Source organism: Trichophyton benhamiae, assembly GCF_000151125.1.
Source record: "Trichophyton benhamiae CBS 112371 chromosome Unknown Abenha-F-W-01a06.fp72, whole genome shotgun sequence".
In the NCBI taxonomy this organism is placed as follows: domain Eukaryota; kingdom Fungi; phylum Ascomycota; class Eurotiomycetes; order Onygenales; family Arthrodermataceae; genus Trichophyton; species Trichophyton benhamiae.
Window position 1 is genome coordinate 535461 of NW_003315105.1, and position 19733 is coordinate 555193.

Consider the following 19733-nt stretch of genomic DNA (forward strand, 5'->3'; position numbering starts at 1 on the left):
ATGGCAGTCAACATTCTTCCAGTTATTGAGCTTGATTCGGACCACGAAAGCATCAGCAGCAGCAACTCTACGATAGATGCAAACGGATATTCCTCGCCAGCGTCCTCGATATCGCCATCTCCAGGGTTTAGAGGCGATGATTTTATGTCAGATACTGATTTTGAGGCCTATGTGCATTCTCTATCAGGCAATGATGAATCGCCGAGTCCTACACCACGGAGAGCTAAGGAAAGAACTATTCCCACCGAACGAGTACTGCCTCCTAGAACACACCTCAGTGAGATTCGTTATCAGGGGCGGACATATAGACCTGGGAAGTTTATTGAACTGCAAGATGGAACATTTGTCCGAGTCAACCGGATCTTGCAGTCATCGGACAAGACTGTCGTTTCTGGGCCCAAATTCGAACGCCTAGAAAATATGGGAAGTCGGATGCCCGATAGACCTAATGAGCTTTGCTGGGTTATTGACCAGGGAGACTACAGCAGCAGCAGCAGTAGCAGACACAGCAATGCCTCCCAATACCGGCCCTATAGTGGAGAGGTGGAAGTTCCACTCTCTGCGATCCGCCGGTTACGGATTATTAGGTTAACGAACAAACGATACAGCCCTACACTAGATGAGAACAGAGATGACGGGTTCCTTTTTTGCCGGATGAAATATACCCGGGTATGGAAGAGACGGCCATCAGTGTCTGGCCGGGGTACTGCTGATATTGTGGAAGAGAAAATCACCTTTCTCCTACCAGAGGATTGTCAGAGCTCCCTTTCGGTCTCTCGCGAGGAACTTAGAAACAACTGGCGTGGCACTGTGCTGCACAAGCGGCGATACACCTTTGGAGATGGTTTCTGTGGTGCCGGCGGCGTATCGAGAGGTGCACAGCAAGCTGGCCTCAAACTTTCGTGGGCTTTTGATAAGTCAGAGTCAGCCATCAACAGCTACAGAGCAAACTTCCCTTCCTGTCTCGCGGAGCACAGCGAGGTAGCGCAGTTTCTAACCAGTTTACCCAGAGAGCTACTGGTCGATGTGATGCATGTTTCTCCCCCCTGTCAGCCCTTCTCCCCGGCGAAAACCATAGCTGCGGCACACGACGAGGCCAATGAAGCATGTCTATTCAGCATATACCGACTGATAGAGCTGTGTAAGCCCCGTGTGGCAACGATGGAGCAAACGAGTGGCCTAAAGCAACGCCATCCTATCTGGCTGGATGCTATTATTCACTCCTTGATAGAGCTCGGTTATAGTGTGAGATGGCGACTCGTTAATTGCAAGGACTACGGCGTGCCGCAGTCAAGGTGCAGATTGATACTCATTGCTGCTGGTCCCGGAGAAGAATTACCACCTTTCCCCCAGCCTACTCATGGAGATGAGCCAGGAAAACTGCCTCTTGTCACGATTCTTGACGCTATCAGTGGTATACCCAGCACGGCACCGGACCATGACCTAGAACGAGCAGAGAGACCCTTTGAGCGGCGACCTTATGACCCACGCTCGCTAGCAAGGACGCTGACCTGTTCCGGAGGAGACAATTTCCATCCATCGGGCACAAGGACATTTACCCTACGCGAGGCAGCTTCACTGCAGACGTTCCCATTGAACCATACCTTCTGTGCCCCCGGTGTGATGAAGCAAATCGGCAACGCGGTGCCTCCTGTCCTTGCCCGAGCTGTCTTTGATGAGGTCGTCAAATCGCTTAGGAACACTGACTGTCCAGCGACCGGGCCCGCCAATACGCCCATTACCATCGACTGAAATCTGCGTCTTTTTTGTTTCATGTAACTAGTGTTGGTTGTGTTACCCATTTTATGCTCCTGTGTCGTTATATTGATTGTTCTTATTATAGCAGCCTTAGTCCATCTAATCTCCATCTTATCTGATCTTATCACATCTGCATCTGCATCTGCAGTCTCCCATCTCTGTCAGCTGACCTCGGCTATCCTCGGCCCGACACCTCCCAACCTTCTTTTCTCGTCGCTTCAACTGCAACTTCGCAACTTCCTCTTCCTTCCTTCCTTCCTTCTTCTTTCGTCTCTCGTCTCTTCCCTTCCTCGCCCCTTCTTCTTCCAGAAAGAAGTTGTTGATTCCTTCCTACAGAGGTAAGCTGTCCTCCCGCCACCTTAAATTCCTTATCAGATCGCGGCCCGATATCAATTGAGCCCTCCTTGTCGCTGCTACGATATCGCGAGCTGTCCGTTGTTGGGGTCTTTTGCCGGCAGCTGCTGCGTCTCGGGACTTGGAACCCTGGCTGATTATATAACTGCAGATGTCTGCCGCTGCTCCGCTCCGGCGCCTGACTTGCGCCCCACGCTCGCTTGCCCTCAGAGCCCGCCCTGCGCTTCCTCTTCCCCTTCGCTCTCTGCGTCTCCCAGCTTCGGCCTCACCACGACGCACTTCTGCTCCCTTCTCGACCATGGCTGCTCTCTCCTCCAATGCGCCAGCTGCTCCGGCGGCGCCCCGCAGCTACGACCCTGAGATCAATGACATGGCCTCTTACATCCACAAGCACGAAATCAAGTCGGATCTCGCTGTCAGTGCCCCTCCATATACTCTACTAAACCGTATCTTTCAGCAAGGAAGACAGACCGTGCTAATAATGACAGTAGTTTGACACTGCTCGCTGGGTCTTCCTCGACACTCTTGGCTGCGGTCTCGAGGGCCTCAAGTTCGCTGAGTGCACCAAGCTGCTCGGCCCAATTGTTCCAGGCACCACGGTCCCCAATGGCACCCGTGTCCCTGGAACTCCCTACCAGCTCGACCCGGTGAACGGTGCCTTCAACATCGGCGCCATGATCCGCTGGCTCGACTACAACGACTGCTGGCTCGCTGCTGAGTGGGGTCACCCGTCCGACAACCTCGGTGGTATCCTGGCCGTCGCTGACTGGATCTCGCGAACCAACCGTGCTGGTGGTTCTCTCGCCAACGGTAAGGTGCTCAAGATCCGCGATGTCCTCGAGGCTATGATCAAGGCCCATGAGATCCAGGGTGTTCTTGCTCTCGAGAACTCCTATAACAAGGTCGGCCTCGACCATGTTGTTCTCGTCAAGGTCGCTACCACCGCCGTCGTCAGCAAGCTCATGGGCTTGACCGAGCGCCAGACCGCCGACGCTATTACCCAGGCCTGGGTTGACGGCCAGTCTCTCCGCACCTACCGTCACTCTCCAAACACCATGTCCCGTAAGTCCTGGGCTGCCGGTGACGCCTGCCAGCGTGCCGTCAACCTCGTTCTCAAGGTCCAGAAGGGCGAGCCCGGTGTCCCAACCGTCCTCTCTGCTCCAGTCTGGGGTTTCTACGACGTCCTCTTCAAGGGCAACAAGTTCGCTTTCCAGCGCGAATATGACAGCTACGTCATGGAGAATGTCCTTTTCAAGGTCTCCTACCCTGGTATGTTCTCACTCAGCTTCTAGTTCTCTACTCAATGCACAGTTTTCTGACATTTACTAGCCGAGTTCCACTCCCAGACCGCCATTGAAGCCGCTACCAAGGTCAATGCCACCCTGAAGTCCATGGGCAAGTCTGCCGAGGACATCAAGGAGGTCACCATCCGCACCCATGAAGCCTGTGTCCGCATCATCGACAAGCAGTTCAAGCCCATGGACAACTTTGCCGACCGTGACCACTGCATCCAGTACATGGTTGCCACCATGCTTGCCTTCAACCGCCTGGTCGCCAGCGACTACACTGACGGTTCTGAGGCCGCCACCTCCCCCTTGGTCGAGTCCCTCCGCACTCGCATCCGCTGTGTTGAGGACCCACAGATGACCAAGGACTACCACGACCCTGCCCTCCGCACCATCCCCAACGCTCTCACCGTCACTCTCAATGATGGCACTGTCCTCGACGAAGTTGTCGTCGATGCTCCTCTGGGACACAGACTCAGACGCGAGGAGGCCAAGCCTGAGATCCTCGCTAAGTACAAGCGTCACCTCGAGGGCCACTTCGACGCCCAGCGCGTCAAGCAGCTCATCGACCTCGGCCTCGAGCAGAAGACTCTCGAGGAGATGGATGTCGACAAGTATGTTGACTTGTATGTTAAGGAGTAAATTTCCCCATAGACCATAGATTGTAGTCTTTTGTTAGCGATCAAAAATACCTGAGTGGAAATGACCAAGTTGTACATTTTAACGATCCCCCGGTCGAAATATAATACTGGCAATAATATCAGTAAAATAATAGCTATCGGTTATCACTCTGTACCGTGGGAAAGAGGGAAAAAAAGGGGGGGTTTGAAGCGACCAAATAATAGCCGTCTTCCAAGCTGCCGAGGTACCGAGGCCCACTTCTTACTCGCCAAAACTCCAGAGGTTTTCTCCGCCTTTTGCATTGTCTCCTCATCCCTGAAACCCCTTAGGTGAATTATTAACTGAGCCAGTCCAGCAGTACACCAGCCATGGCCCGACAGGGGAGCTCGTTGGCTCGGATACAGGATGGTAGAATTTCCGAGATCCTGGGGTACTGCATAAAAAGAGACATCTCGGGCCTGCCGGACGGGTATCTGTCCCAACGGCCACCTTGCAACTCAGGCACCCGGAGTCCGGAGTAGATAGGCATTACTTCCACTGATACTTCTGAACGATGGCGCTTGCAGGTAAGTAACTAGTGATCTGTGTGATATGGAGCGGAGTACACGCTGACAGTCCGCAGCTGCTATTGCCGGCGGGACGGCGCTGGCATATCTCAATGGGAAATACCAGCTGGCTTCTGATATATCCTCTATCATTTCAATGAAGAGAAGCGAGAGGAATGTTGCTGCAAGAGGTACCTATACTCCTGGTTCATCTAAATACTGCCTGGTACCCGTACTGACGGGTGACAGTTGCGAATGGCACCATTTGCCCGTGGTTCTTGTTTGAAGACACGGTGAAGAAGTACCCTTCTGTCCGCGCCGTCTGGACACGAGAGACATGTTACACCTTTCGTGAACTTCATGACGTCGCCTGTCAGTATGCACACTACTTCCGCTCCCAGGGTGTGCAGCGTGGCCAGCTTGTAGCTACATACCTGCAAAACTGCGCAGATTTCCCTGCCATATGGCTGGGTCTATGGTCAATCGGCGCCGCACCTGCATTCATCAATTATAACCTGGCTGGAGCAGCGTTGCTACACTGTGTTAAAGTCAGTGGCGCCAGCATATTGATTGTTGATAACGATCCCATGTGTAAATCCAGGATAGAGGAGGAACGGTCAAAAATCGAGAATGACCTTCATATCACCCCCATCATTCTTGATGAGGATTTCAAGAAGCACATCAATTCTTTACCGAGGACTCCACTGGATGTTTCACTGCGTCAGAACATGTCTCCCTCATTCCCGGGATGTCTCTTTTATACGAGTGGAACAACCGGTCTTCCCAAAGCCTGCGCATTCACCTTGGAGCGCATAAGCCAGCTCTTCGGCACTCGGGCATTACGTGATTCCCCCGGCGGACCAGATAGATGGTACAACTGCATGCCTCTATACCACGGGACAGGAGGGATTAATATGATTGTCTGCCTGGTAGGCGGTGTCTGCGTCGCGCTGGGCAAACGGTTCAGCGTCTCCTCGTTCTGGCACGACATTATCGACTCTGAATCCACGCATTTCGTCTACGTAGGAGAAATAGCAAGATACCTACTCGCTGCACCTCCTTCGCCGCTGGACAAAGCCCATTCCGTACGCTGTGCGTATGGCAACGGTTTGAGACCCGATGTATGGGAGAAGTTCAGAACACGCTTCAATATCTCAACCATCGCGGAATTCTTCGCTAGTACAGAGGGCATGTTTGCTTTATTCAATTTTGACCGTGGGCCGTACCAGGCTGCCTGTGTCGGCCATCATGGCCTTATACTTCGGAAACTTCTGCATAATGTCTATGTACCTGTAGCCAATGACCCAGTGACGGGAGATATTCTGCGTGATCCCAAAACTGGATTCGCTACTCGCAACCCCTATGAGATTGGAGGCGAGATCTTGGTGGCTATTCCCGATGAAAAGGCGTTCCAGGGTTATTGGGACAATCCATCCGCTACGTCAAAGAAGTTTGCCCGTGATGTGTTCAAGAAGGGAGATTTGTATTATCGATGCGGAGATTCCCTGCGTCGAACCAAAGACGGACACTGGCATTTCCTCGACCGTCTGGGTGATACTTTCAGATGGAAGTCTGAAAACGTCTCTACCGCCGAAGTAGCTGTGGTGCTCGGCCAGTTTCCTGGAGTCGCTGAGGCTAATGTCTACGGCGTCACTGTTCCAAACCATGAAGGACGAGCAGGCTGTGCTGCTCTCTTGATTGAACCACAGGCCCTTTCTAGCTTCAAATGGGATGCATTCCTCAGACATACTCGTGAGAGACTGCCTAAGTATGCAGTGCCAGTCTTTATAAGGCTAGTAAATTCCTCTGCACATATACATAACCACAAGCAGAACAAGGTTGGTCTACGGGAAGAGGGTGTTGATCCATCTAAGCGAGGGACAAAAACCGGGGGTGGAAAGGAGGATAAGATTCTCTGGCTTAAACCAAAGGGTGATACGTATGAAGAATTTAAAGATCAGGAGTGGGAGAGTCTTAATGCAGGAGGTGTAAGGCTATAATCACATCTTACCAAAGATAGGGGTTACACATATGTGCTGTAGAGGCAGCAACAGAGATGGCCATAAGAAAATCTATATTTTTCTTCAAGATTCATTCATATTTACACACTCAAGCAAGACCCGAAGGGAGTGTTTATGGTATACATTACTAAACTTGATGGAGTCTACAAAGTTGGTACAGAACCTCTACCCACAATTAAAAGTCTATATAACAACCATTAGCAAGGCGTCCAATATATCGAGTCATCATTACTTACGGTCTTCAGTGTTTCCTTCACCCATGCTCTTGTTTGAGCTGCTACCGCTGAGGATAGATCCCACAATACCGTCGACATACGGCGCTCCGCTCCATTTCTGATGTGTAAGTACATCAACACCCATCTCCTTTTCGCGTTTCTGCACCAAATTGACGTAAGATAGCATGCCGTCTTCCTTGAATCCACGAGACAGCTCAGTAGCCATTGTAGCATTGTAGTGCAGACCAGCGAGGGAGATAAGTTGGAGAATGAATCTAGTAAATGCACAATTAGCTGCATGGGCATCTCCAACGAACAGTACAAACATTTACTTACCCGTGCTCTGCCAAATCCCAAATAAATGATTTAAGGGTCTGCTCGGTGAATCCTTGTCCCATCCAGTTGAACGAGGGGCTCAGGTTGTACACCAACTTCTTGCCAGGGAATTGTTTGCGGATCTTGCCAGCAAAGTCGGCAGCTTTGCTAACGTTGGGGTCTCCGGTCTCAACCCACAGGAGGTCTGCATAGGGGGCAAATGCAATGGCACGCTTGGTAGCTGCCTCATTGCCAGCACGGTAATGATAGAAGCCTTCGCGGGTGCGTGGGATGTCCCAGGACCAGAAGACGGGGTTCTTTGTGTGTTTGGCAGCCAACTCACGGCGAGCGGAGATCGAAAGATCACGGTTCTGCTCAACATGCGATTTATATTCATTTCTAACTGACTCAGAAGCACCTTCAGCGATGAGGTGTTGGTCCACGGCTGGGGGATGTTAGTAACATTAAAAGTAGGCGATGCAAGGAGACAAAACTAGGGAGGCTTTACCTTCATCGAATGTAACCAGTTTATGTTTCTTAACCCACTGGGCTTCGTAAACATCGATCTCTGCGCCAGATGCGCCCTCCAACTCCATTTTCTGGAGCGTCTCGGCCAAGGGGTCACCGTCCTCAGTCACACCGAGGATAAATTCGTGATCCCGAACGTCGATGGTGCTGCTCAGCAACTTACCACTCTCTGAATCTGTTCGTGCTATAAGAAGGTTCTCGGTGCCCATGATATCCCACTGGAAACGGGCAGCAACCAATCTGTTAATATGCTCCGCAATCGGTACGAGAACCTTGCCAGCAAGATGACCACACTTCTTGCCGCCGTGCAATTGATCCTCAAAGTGTACGGCTGCGGCGCCGTTCTCGGCAAACAATTTGGCTAGTTTCATGACTGCGGTGAGGCCGCCGTGTCTAATGAGTTGTAAGTATATGTGACGTTTTTTTTTCTCCAGTTTGGTAAAAAAAATGTTGCTTACCCAGTATCACCATCTGCAATAATAGGGCGCATGTAATCGATGTATGGGGTATTCTTGCGCTCTTCTGGCGAGAGCTTTCGCCTGGCATCCCAATGTTTCCTGTCGTGCATGTTCTGGGCCTTGAACAGGCGTTGTACCTGATTTGGCACGGTGTTGTATGGGTAGTCTCCAAAGTCCGGCGAGACTTCGTTCGTGGAGGTAAGAAGCGATGAGCATGCCCATCCTGATATATAAAGCACTTCCTGGTTTGGTGCTTGTTGGGTCATCTGTACGGGGTCAATTGCTCCCACTATAAGCAATGCCATCTATTAGCCGAAGTGCATTTATAATCAGCCCGGGAGATATTACTGACGAGTGTGGACTGGTTTGCCCTCCGCAGCTCGTTCGTTCAGCAAGTTGAAGAGTTTCCTCGCCATCAACGAGCTGGGATATGTCTGCTGCAAGGCTCCTCTCTTGCTCACCACTGCCTCGGCGGAGTATGGTCTCTTGATACCCTCATATCTGTCGGATGCCCACCACTCGTTTACGGCCTTGATTTGCTCTTCAAACAGGGCATCTTCGGCAGCACCGGCTTTCTCAGCGGTTGATAAGAGCTGATATGAGTCTGATGGAAGCGCCGATGATACGGGAGGGCGTACAGCGGGTAGCTGGGGGGCCATTCGCAGGCTGGTGCTGGAGATGCAGCGGATCGTGGGGAATGCGGGTGTCGGCTTGCGGAGAGCTCGCGGCAGCTGGCGTGACACTGAGCGAAGCATCCTGTTTCTTTCACTCCTCGTTATCTTGTGATCTCCTTCTCCTTCTTCCTTAATTGTGTCCTTATCGTCGTCGTATTTTCTCCTCGTCTGCTGGTTTCCATTGATCTCTTCCAAGGTTCGTTCGTGTTGATGTCTTCGGCGCTTGAGGCCGACGTGAAAATCCGGCCGAGGCATCTCACAAAGTTTACCGCGGAAAACCGAGCCGTGCGCGAGCTTAAATTCACCTGTCAAGAACAACTCCCGCCTTTCTCTCGCCGCAACAATATCGACCGCCGCAGACGCAGGATCAACACATCTGAACAATTGCACGATCGAGAGATACAATGGCCTTCACTGCGAGAGCTACGAGACAGGCGCTTCGCGCTGCCCAGGTAGGTTGCTGCGGCTGCTCGGGGAGAAGGAAATGCGGCTGTTTGCTAATTGCCAGGTGCAGAAGTCCTCACGCCAACTAGGCACCCGGTCCTATGCCACCGCTGAACCAGACCTGAAGACCGTCTTCAAGGATGCCATTCCAGCCAAGCGAGAGCTTCTCAAGCAGGTCAAGGCCCGTGCTGACGAGAACATCGGCCAGGTCACCATTGGCAACACCATTGGCGGTATGAGAGGCCTCAAGGCCATGGTCTGGGAGGGCTCTGTTCTTGACGCCAACGAGGGTATCCGTTTCCATGGCAAGACCATCAAGGACTGCCAAAAGGAGCTCCCCAAGGGCACCACTGGCACTGAGATGCTGCCTGAGGCCATGTTCTGGCTCCTCTTGACCGGCCAGGTCCCCTCTACTGCCCAGGTCCGCGCCTTTTCTCGCGAGCTCGCTGAGAAGTCGGACCTCCCAAAGCACATCCTTGACCTCGTCAAGTCCTTCCCCAAGGATATGCATCCAATGACCCAGCTGTCTGTCGCTGTTGCTGCCTTGAACACTGAGTCCAAGTTTGCCAAGGCTTATGCCGACGGCATTAGCAAGGCCGACTACTGGGAGCCAACCTTTGACGACAGCATCGCTCTCCTCGCCAAGATTCCACGTATCGCTGCTTTGGTCTTCCGCCCCAATGAGATTGATGCCGTTGGTGCTCAGAAGCTCGATGCCAGCATGGACTGGGCATACAACTTCGCTGACCTGCTTGGCAAGGGCGGCAAGGAGCACGAGAGCTTCCACGACGTCCTCCGTCTCTACCTCGCTCTTCACGGTGACCACGAGGGAGGAAACGTCTCTGCCCACGCCACTCACCTTGTTGGTTCTGCTCTCAGCGATCCATTCCTTAGCTACAGCGCTGGTCTTCTCGGACTTGCTGGCCCCCTTCATGGACTTGCTGCCCAGGAGGTGCTCCGATGGATCTTGAACATGAAGGCTAAGATCGGTGACAACTTCACCGACCAGGACGTCAAGGACTACCTTTGGTCTACCCTCAAGTCTGGCCAGGTTGTCCCTGGATATGGCCACGGTGTGCTCCGAAAGCCTGATCCTCGTTTCGAGGCTCTTATGGACTTTGCCAGCACCCGCCCAGATATCATGGAGAACCCTGTCTTCAGACTTGTCAAGAAGAACTCCGAGATTGCTCCAGGCGTCCTCACTGAGCACGGCAAGGTAGGCATAACATATTGATACCAGACATTTTTCAACAGAAGTACTAATAATGTTGTAGACCAAGAACCCTCACCCTAACGTTGACGCCGCTTCCGGTGTCCTCTTCCACCACTACGGTTTCCAGCAGCCGCTCTACTACACCGTCACCTTCGGTGTCAGCCGTGCCCTTGGTCCACTCGCCCAGCTTATCTGGAGCCGTGCCCTTGGTCTCCCTATCGAGCGACCAAAGAGTATCAACCTCCAGGGTCTCTTGGATTCCACTAACAAGAAATAGACGTTCATTCAGCTTTATACCACCAACAAACACCAACTAAAACATACGGAAATGGTGCCATTCTGGAGAAGGCACTAATAGTTTAACGACCAATAGATAGATGTATAGTGATTTACTTTTTTGCCAGAGAACATTGTATAACTAAATGGCTAGGAAACGTTGCTCTCTACCTGCGTGTTGATTAATTGCTACCTCTCGGGTTATATGATATTATCTCTGTAGAATATCAAGTCATATTTCATCTCAAACACTCGTTCTATTACCTACGTAAACCGGAGTCCGTCTCTCTTGATGCCCGCTCCAAGGCTAGGTGGAACATCGTTCTGTCCGGTTCCCCAAGAGCTCTCTTCCTTTCCGAGCGTAAGCTCAAGAGTCCCTCCGTTCAGGAAGAATTCATGTCCAATCCAGTTCCGAGTGTACTCCTTTCCATTTAACGTTGCTCGTTGAATGTATACATTTTCATACTTGCTGTCAAAATTGACATTTCGTACCGTTGCAGTCTTCCCTGTTACCGGGTGTTTTATGCTGACGGCTTCAAAAAAAGGAGGCATGATAAAATATACATTTTGTCCTGGATTAGGAAACAAACCCATCATCGCAAAGACAGTGAAACTGCCCATCGCCCCGGAATCATCGTTTCCAGGTACCCCAGTGGTCGTGTCATTGAACCGAGAAGGAATGTAGGTATGTGCGCGTTTGGCGGATAGGGCAGGACGGCCAGCATAGTGGTATAAGAATGTAGCTAGGAAGGACGGTTCGTTACCGATATATAGTATGTTTGAATCGTGGAGATAGTCTAGACGAGCAACAAACTTGGAGCGGCCACCAAGTAGGTTGATTAATGTAGACATGTCGTGGGGAACGAAACTAGATAAATAGTCAGTTAAATTTTGATTGAACCCAAGGTTGAGGAACGAACAATTGATTCTCCCATATGCCTGACTCGTAAGTCTCCTGTGAGTTCGAAGTGAGGGAACAAAAGGCGGCAATATTACTGCAGAGTATTGGGTCTTGATAACCCCATGTGCCATTGTAGTATCTCGGCTGAAAGAACCCAACGAATCCTGTATCCTTCCCATCTATAAATGAGGTCTGGTCTGCCTTGAATAAGTTTTGCCAATTCCCAGATCTCTGGAAATATTTCTCGTGTTCTTTGCCTAACCCCTTTCCTAACACTCCAACACAGTAATCATTATATGAATATTCGACTGTTCGTGAGATGCTGCGTGTTGTGATTCCGGTTCCTAGATAGTCATAGTCTTGGGCGGGAATATAACCAACGGACTTCCAGCTCATGAGTCCTCCTCTCCCTTCAACAGACCAATCCGGTGGTTCAACTTCAGCATCTTTGACAACAGCCTCGTATGCAAGGTCCCAGTCGATGTTGTCACTGATGCTTTTCACATACGCATCAGCTATCACAACATCAGCATTGGATCCACTCTGGGTAAAGCCTTTGCATAAACTCATGTGACAGTCTGGTAGCCACCCTTGGTGCTTGTAAGTATCAAGAAGGCTGCGTATCATCTTCGCCAGAGTGGTCGGGTCAATTATAGCGAGCAAAGGGATTTGTGAGCGAAACGAATCCCAAAGGCTAAGTGCTGTTAGAGATAGGCTCATTCGTAAAACTGCATCGTATTACCAACGTACCAATAGAAGGAATCAAAGTATGGCTCTTTGCTTTGCCAGAGTGGGTTCTCCCCAGTGTAATCCTGAGGTGAGATCATAGAACGATATATTGCACTCCAAAACGTCCGTTGAAAGATATCGCTGACACCTCCAGATTTCAACGAAATAAGGCCAAGCTTTTCTTTCCATGCGCTCTCAGCATCTGTGCGGACTTTTTCAAAGTCCCAATTGGACCCCGGAATTTCCTTCTCGGCGTTCTTACAGGCTTGGTCCTCGTTGATGAAGCTTAGGCCCACGCGGGCACTGACTCGGGTTGGTCCGTTACTCGATGCTTGAAATTGGAGATACGTTCCAGCTTTGATATAGAACAAATTAAATCCTCGCCCCACAGATATAGCTTTGGGTTGTGTTCCTGCCCGGTTGCTGATGTATATTCCGGTATCTTTTGCTTCTGCTCCAGAAAAGTCAACGCACACAAAAGATTTGTAGGTTCCAATTCCAAAGCTAGGCAGGAAAGTCCCATTTGCTTTGACTCGAAGGGTATCCTCGTCTAACGAAATGGCCGCGTTCTGTCTTGAGTCTTGTATGTCGGTCAGGTCTACAAGGATCACTGGTAACTTTCCATTTGATTCGGCATTATTATGGGGGAAATCAAAGTGGTATAGGGCAGCATGTTCTGTGACTGTCATTTCTGCAGCGATACCATTATTAAGTTTGATAGCAAAATACCCAGGCCTCGCTTTCACACTATCGGCAATATAATGGACCGCTCTATCCTCCTTCGAGAACTTGCATTTGTTTATATCATCATCCTGACATATTTGCGGTACGAGAGGAAAGTTCCCCATTGATGGTTTGCCGCCAGTTCCAGAGTCGTGCATATGCGAGAAACCAGTGACGTTGCTTCCTTCTGTAGTAAACCCACCATAGTTTTCGCTGCCGTCAACATCAGCCACGGCCTTAGCCATGCCGTATGGCAGACTGGCTCCAGGGAAGGCATGTCCACCATTTGCTGTACCAACTAGTTGGTCGACATAGCGAAGGACATCACCTTCATATTGTGCAGCGACCCGAGAAACAAGGATGCCAAGTGTAAGTAGTGAAGGGTATCGTAACCAGGCAGCGGACACCATCCTTCCTTCTCAAGGCTATGCCAGTGTTGGGAAATGCGTTGATGGTCTTTTGTAGTCCAAGAACAGAAGAACATCGTGCAAAGCTCAGTTATGCGGAGATAATTCCCGGGCATCTAAGCTACAGTTATGCGGTGTAAGTTTTCCGTCCAGAAACCTGCTAGCTAACATCATGAATGCTTCGCAGCACGAAGTCGCCTGATCGAGCATGGGCAGGGATTGCCTGTGAGGGCCTGTTGTGCTTGAGTGGCACAGCATCGTGTTTCATTGGTGGCATCTCCCAGTTTGGCCATGAGATCGTCCACACTAATTGATAGCCCCTCATTGATTGCACGCCAGCAATAAGCCAGGTTTTCACCTGGCAAACGACAGATGTAACTAGTTAGTACTCCGTAGTTGTACTTTTGAAGAGGCTGTTACCGAACTTTCCTCTCGTCTGAGGCCGGACTGCGCTCTGTCTTGGCCTCTGTGCAATAATAATAGGAGCTTCGGTATAGCGGCAGGGAAGCCCGGTCAGAAAACGTGCAGCCTTGCGTGGATCCGAATCGCTCGGTCTTCTCAACTAGGTAGTTAACTAGTTTGCCGGGATTCTTTTAGCCCTGCCTATCAATCATTTGAAAAGGACGCAACCAGCACGACGCCTATCGTCCGAATCAATCGCCATTTTCGGGCCTGACGTAAAGAAATTCTGCATAATTTAGTGTGTATTCTGTAAGTAATATTCTGTCCAGTCCATCAACAGCGAATGTTCGTGACAAGTGGACGTGAGTTAGTTCCGTTTGTTGTTGGCGTCGACGTCGACGTCGAAGTCGATCTTGATAGAAGGAAAGGGTTGCCCAATTAGGAGCGCCGTGCTAATCGATAAGGAAAATTTCACATGCTGACTAACCACGCCTTCGCCCCTCGATTGGAAATCCCGAAAAGGAAAACATCGAAATATTTTTTTTTTTTTCTTCTTCATCAACTTCAGCGTTTTCAAAAGGCCGGCGGCCGTTGTTTTTGGCTCCTTTTTCTGTTTATTTCCTTGTTGGTTCTGTTTCTCTGCGTTGTCTTCTCTTGAATGTGATATTCCTAAACCTGTTCGTGCGCCAACACCCTTCCCTTCCCACCCCTTCGACAGGTCGGGTTTCAATATTAAAATGCCCCTCCTCGAAACCGCACCTATGCAATCAGAAAGAATCGTCCCTGTAGCATCGAAAGCTGCGGATGGTGCTATCGGAGACGATGTTGCACACCTCTTGAAGACCGTATTCGAAGCCCAAACCTCGCAGCAGGCACTAGATGCGTCCTACGGCCTTACCAACCTACTTATCAGCACTGGGAGCGTTCGATGCCTCCACACATTCAATGTTGTCCCTGAAATAAAGAAAGCGGCAACAGATAAGAAAAATGGTGCTAGGAGGGAGAGCTCTATGCTAATTCTTGGAGCTTTGTTTGAACAATACCCTTTGAAGAACCCGTTGAGCGAGGTTGTCTTCCTGCTGGAGAATGGCGGATTGCTTTACCTTGCCTTGGATCTCCTCGCAGATAAAGGTGCAGTGGTTCGGGAAGCAGCTCAATATGCCATTGATGCTTTATTTGCATGTCTGAAGGAGGAATCATTAGTTCACGCTCTTGTTGAGCCCCTTGCTCAATACCTCAGTAAGCCCACTGGGAAATGGCAGGGAACAGTCGGTGCATACAAGTTGCTGGAAAAAGTAGCAAAAAGAGCCGAGATTGGCACGGAGAGCAAGGAGAAGGAGGAGCTTAAGGATCTTCTACGACTTAATCTAGGCCAAAAACTGAAGGACCTGATCCCTATTGTTGAGGGTGGGATGCATGACTTGAAGGCAGAAGTTGCTAAACAAGCTGTCAAGACTATGACTGCCCTGTCGACTGTCCTTGACAATGATGACGTTGCCCCGCGAATTCCACTACTTCTCAAAACCATGGAGAAGCCCTCGACCGAAACACTTCAGAAAGCCATCCATGCGCTCTCTCAAACAACCTTTGTTGCCATTGTGACATCCCCAGTGCTTGCATTACTTACTCCCCTCCTTGAACGATCTCTCAATACCCCAACTACCACTCAAGAAGTCCTCCGTCAAACTGTCGTGGTTGTTGAGAATCTTACCCGACTTGTGCACGATCCCGTCGAAGCAAGGACCTTCTTGCCCAAGTTGAAGCCTGGTGTTCAGCGTGTCAAGGATGGTGCCTCTCTCCCTGAAGTTCGAGAATTAGCTACTAGAGCTATGAACGTTATAAACATGGCTATGGGTGATGATGAAGCTGGCACTATTGATTCACGTGCAACGACAGAGCAAGTAGAGGCCGTTCTTGAGGAGCATATGAAACCATACATGAAATTCAACCATACCGATGAGAAGCGTTTCTGGGAAACCAGCAGAAACTATATTGCCAACATGGTCCGAGATGATGCCAATTCACGACTGCTTGAACGTATCCAATTGTGTGTGGGCCCATACCTCCAATCCTTCGTTCCTGACGGAAAACATGATGAGATTGCTGCGGCTGTGAAGGCTCATTTCGTCGAAGAAGATGAGCGCAGATTTGGAGTCCCAGTAAAGGAAGATGACGGGGAGATCGAAATTGTCAATGCCAACTTCTCCCTTGGTTACGGAGGCCGACTTCTTCTCTCGCATGCAAATTTGAGACTACTCAAGGGCCATAGGTACGGTCTTTGCGGCCGTAATGGCGTTGGAAAATCTACTCTCATGCGCAGTATCGCCAACGGCAAGCTCGAAGGCTTCCCACCTCAGGACGTCTTGAAAACGTGTTTTGTTGAACATAATCAAGGCGAGGATGCCGAGTTGAGCGTCTTGGAGTTTGTCACAAAGGATCCAGAGATGGCTGCTGCCGGTGAAGAGAAGATCTCCGCTGCCCTTAACGAGGTTGGGTTCACCCCTGGCCCAGAAGGGAGACAGCAACAACCTGTTGGCTCTCTATCTGGTGGTTGGAAGATGAAACTGGCACTTGCCAGAGCCATGGTTATGGGTGCTGACGTGCTCCTCCTTGACGAACCTACTAATCATTTGGACGTCCACAATGTTAAATGGTTGCAGGAATACCTGAAGAAACATACAGAAGTTACCAGCTTGATTGTCAGTCACGACTCCGGTTTCTTAGATGAGGTCTGCACGGACATCTACCATTATGAGCAGAAAAAGCTTGTTCACTACAAGGGAAATCTCGCAGAGTAAGTCGCCTCTGAACCATAAAATACTCCACCCCGTATACTAATGAATGATTATAGCTTCGTCAAGGTCAAACCGGAAGCAAAGAGTTACTACACCCTATCCTCTGCCAACGCACACTTCAAGTTCCCACCTCCTGGTATTTTGTCTGGCGTCAAATCCGCAACTCGCATTATCCTGCGCATGACCAATTGCTCCTACACTTACCCGGGTAGCAGCAAACCATCATTGGTCGATGCAAGCTGTGCTCTTACTCTATCCTCTCGGGTTGCTATCATTGGTGGTAACGGAGCAGGAAAGTCTACTTTGATGAAGCTGCTTACGGGTGAAACAATTCCACAGACCGGAAAAGTTGAGAAGCACCCCAATCTTCGAATTGGTTACATCAAACAGCACGCATTGGAACACGTGGAAATGCATATGGAGAAGACTCCCAATCAATACCTCCAATGGAGATATGCCAATGGAGATGACCGTGAAGTCCTTCTGAAACAAACCCGTATACTCACCGAGGAGGACAAGATCCAGATGGCCAAGCCTGTTGACATCGGTGACGGAAAGGGCCCTCGCAACATCGAAGCTTTGATGGGAAGGCAAAAGTACAAGAAGACCTTCCAATATGAAGTGTAAGCACGCCCACTAGCCGTTCACGACATCTTGAGATCTGGTTAATGCTAATAAACACTAGTAAATGGAAGAACATGCTCCCCAAGCACAACACTCAGATATCGCGTGAAACTCTTCTGGAACTTGGATTCCAGAAGCTCGTCCAAGAATTTGACGATCATGAAGCCTCTCGTGAAGGTCTTGGATACCGGGTTCTCGAACCTAAGGTTATCTCTAAGCACTTTGAAGATATCGGCCTGGACCCTGAGATTGCCAACCACAACGAAATTGGCGGTCTCTCTGGCGGACAGAAAGTCAAGGTCGTCCTGGCCGGAGCCATGTGGAACAACCCTCATTTGCTTGTCCTGGACGAGCCTACTAACTTCTTGGACCGTGACTTCTTGGGTGGCCTAGCTGTTGCTATCCGTGAGTTCAAGGGTGGCGTCGTCATGATTTCTCACAACGATGAATTCGTTGGTGCCCTCTGCCCTGAAAGATGGTACGTTGAAAACGGCCGGATGACTCATGCTGGCACCACTGCTGTTGCTCTTGATCGCTTCGAAGACCAGTCTCGCAATCCCAGCACTGTGGCCAGCAGTGTAGTATCTAGTGCAGCACCTTCAGCCGTGAACTCTGGCGCCGAAGACGGAGGCGAGCTTAAGTTCAAGGCTAAGAAGAAGAAGAAAATGACCAGAGCGCAACTCAAGGAGCGTGAAGTGCGCCGCAGGCTAAGACACATCGAGTGGCTTAACAGCCCTGCCGGCACTCCTCACCCGCCCGATACTGATGACGAGCAGTAGCTTGCCATCGTTCGACGATTCTTTCGTTTATATATCTTTGATCAAAAGTACCTAATGGTTGTTATGTTAAGAGTTCGGATATCTCACGAGTTTATGTCTTGTTTTTTGCCGCCCGTTGTTTGGTATCGTTCGTCTCCGGTATACGTGACCGGGTATCTATTTTTTTTTCTTTTTCTTTTTTTTTTATAGACAGAGACGGGCACTAATTAGATAGAATCCGGGCCATTGGCGTTCTGGGTTTATATGTTTTTGATAGAGGTCTAAAATTGGATTGAAGTTTTCGATTTGAAGACAATGTCTAAATAGTTTTCTGCGCCTAGTCCATCTGGGCATACGCCTCAAGCGCTTGGTGAAGTTGTCCAAAGATCCCGTCGTGCCAGCTCTTCAAAGCCTCCCATTCTTCCCTGGGGAGGGTGACTTGGCTCATTCTCAGCCATCCTCCGACGATGAAATCCGCATAGGACGGTATGTTGCCCAACAGAAACGGCCCAGTTATGTCTCTCTTGTACAGCTCCGCTAGTCCAGAGAGGGCCTGCTCATACGACTTGAGCATTTCGCCTCTCTGCTCCCCCTTAACCGACAAGTCCTCCCATGGGATTCCTGCTCTCCGTGAGAATTCAGCCTTTGACTGTTCGGCCGTGGCTGGATCAAAAGGTAGTCCGTGTACCATGAGCGGCACATGTGCGGTAAACGCAGCGTCGACACTGGTGTTGAATTTAACGTATGCCTCTATGGCCTTTTCCACCTTCGACTCCGCGATGGGCGCGAACAGCACTGGGCCTTCTCCATAGGTGAAAGACAGGTCTTGCTCTGGGAACAGGTCTCCTCCAGACGAGGGGTGCTGGCGCTGAAGATACACGGCGATCTCAAGGGAATCTCCTATAACTTTGCCCGTAGCTGGGTCAGATAGCATAGGGAGAGTGTGATATGGAGACCCATCGGCGAAGGTACGTGACGCTGGGATGTTAAGTGAGGTCCTGACAGTGCTTATATCAGGCAGAGGAATCCAATTCGTCTTATAAGGAATTTTCTTGAAGTTGAGAGCGTATCTGGACTTCCAAGGGTTGGGAGAGGCTGCGTTTTCTATTACTGGCGATGCGAGGGCGATGTCATAAAATGTTATGGCCGACTCAGGTGCGGATAAAGCCATGGCGGAGGCAGTTGGAGAGTAACTATCATATACTGTTTAGTTACTCTGGGGTATTCAACATTGCTGCGACTCCAGAACCCCTGTGCTGTCTTACGGAGTACCTTTTATATGGCACATCCCTACGGAGTACGAGGGATAGTTATGCATGAGCGAGAAAGACTCTTGAAGACTCATCGTACATAACCAGCAAACTACGGCTTGGCTTGATGACAACCAAGACAGACCATTTACGGCTTTTGCTCGACATCCAGTTAGTTACATGCTGGGCATCAGTGTCGCTAGTTAGCAACACGAACTGAGCTCAACTCCAGCTCTACGCCAACACCGTCAGCATCGCTCATCTCCGAACCCTCGCTCGGCGGATGCAACACTGGCGGAACATGACATCATGGCGCTTCTCCCTTAAAACTCTGGTGGCCACCTCGCGGCTTCATAACTCACACTTGCCCAGGGATAACTAGCCGGTGTTTTCCCGCAGATTCTGATCCTTCAAGAAGCTGCACTGCAGCATCATC

The 19733-nt window shown here is 50.3% G+C and overlaps 8 protein-coding genes across 8 annotated transcripts; 5 read left to right on the forward strand and 3 right to left on the reverse strand.

The window, feature by feature from the left end:
- On the forward strand, positions 1-2100 carry ARB_07624 (C-5 cytosine methyltransferase DmtA; the record flags this gene model as incomplete). Its single annotated transcript, XM_003014271.1, has 2 exons — positions 1-1618; positions 1784-2100. 2 exons carry the CDS (start codon positions 1-3, stop codon positions 2098-2100), a joined length of 1935 nt encoding a protein of 644 aa, XP_003014317.1.
- A 310-nt stretch (positions 2101-2410) lies between these two features.
- ARB_07625 (2-methylcitrate dehydratase (PrpD), putative) lies at positions 2411-4040 on the forward strand (the record flags this gene model as incomplete). Its single annotated transcript, XM_003014272.1, has 3 exons — positions 2411-2527; positions 2604-3381; positions 3442-4040. The coding sequence occupies 3 exons, from the start codon at positions 2411-2413 to the stop codon at positions 4038-4040; spliced, it is 1494 nt and encodes a 497-aa protein (XP_003014318.1).
- Positions 4041-4572: 532 nt separating this feature from the next.
- ARB_07626 (uncharacterized protein) lies at positions 4573-6564 on the forward strand (the record flags this gene model as incomplete). The annotated part of the gene is made up of 3 exons (XM_003014273.1): positions 4573-4585; positions 4642-4755; positions 4814-6564. 3 exons carry the CDS (start codon positions 4573-4575, stop codon positions 6562-6564), a joined length of 1878 nt encoding a protein of 625 aa, XP_003014319.1.
- Positions 6565-6813: 249 nt separating this feature from the next.
- On the reverse strand, positions 6814-9030 carry ARB_07627 (uncharacterized protein; the record flags this gene model as incomplete). Its single annotated transcript, XM_003014274.1, has 5 exons — positions 6814-7075; positions 7137-7560; positions 7624-8036; positions 8102-8390; positions 8454-9030. 5 exons carry the CDS (start codon positions 9028-9030, stop codon positions 6814-6816), a joined length of 1965 nt encoding a protein of 654 aa, XP_003014320.1.
- Positions 9031-9259: 229 nt separating this feature from the next.
- On the forward strand, positions 9260-10709 carry ARB_07628 (uncharacterized protein; the record flags this gene model as incomplete). Its single annotated transcript, XM_003014275.1, has 2 exons — positions 9260-10435; positions 10494-10709. 2 exons carry the CDS (start codon positions 9260-9262, stop codon positions 10707-10709), a joined length of 1392 nt encoding a protein of 463 aa, XP_003014321.1.
- A 263-nt stretch (positions 10710-10972) lies between these two features.
- Positions 10973-13471, reverse strand: ARB_07629 (alpha-1,2-mannosidase, putative subfamily; the record flags this gene model as incomplete). The annotated part of the gene is made up of 3 exons (XM_003014276.1): positions 10973-11576; positions 11629-12225; positions 12360-13471. 3 exons carry the CDS (start codon positions 13469-13471, stop codon positions 10973-10975), a joined length of 2313 nt encoding a protein of 770 aa, XP_003014322.1.
- Positions 13472-14607: 1136 nt separating this feature from the next.
- ARB_07630 (uncharacterized protein) lies at positions 14608-18068 on the forward strand (the record flags this gene model as incomplete). The annotated part of the gene is made up of 3 exons (XM_003014277.1): positions 14608-16664; positions 16722-17288; positions 17351-18068. 3 exons carry the CDS (start codon positions 14608-14610, stop codon positions 18066-18068), a joined length of 3342 nt encoding a protein of 1113 aa, XP_003014323.1.
- A 316-nt stretch (positions 18069-18384) lies between these two features.
- On the reverse strand, positions 18385-19218 carry ARB_07631 (uncharacterized protein; the record flags this gene model as incomplete). The annotated part of the gene is made up of 1 exon (XM_003014278.1): positions 18385-19218. One exon carries the CDS (start codon positions 19216-19218, stop codon positions 18385-18387), a length of 834 nt encoding a protein of 277 aa, XP_003014324.1.
- Between the last annotated feature and the right edge of the window lie 515 nt (positions 19219-19733).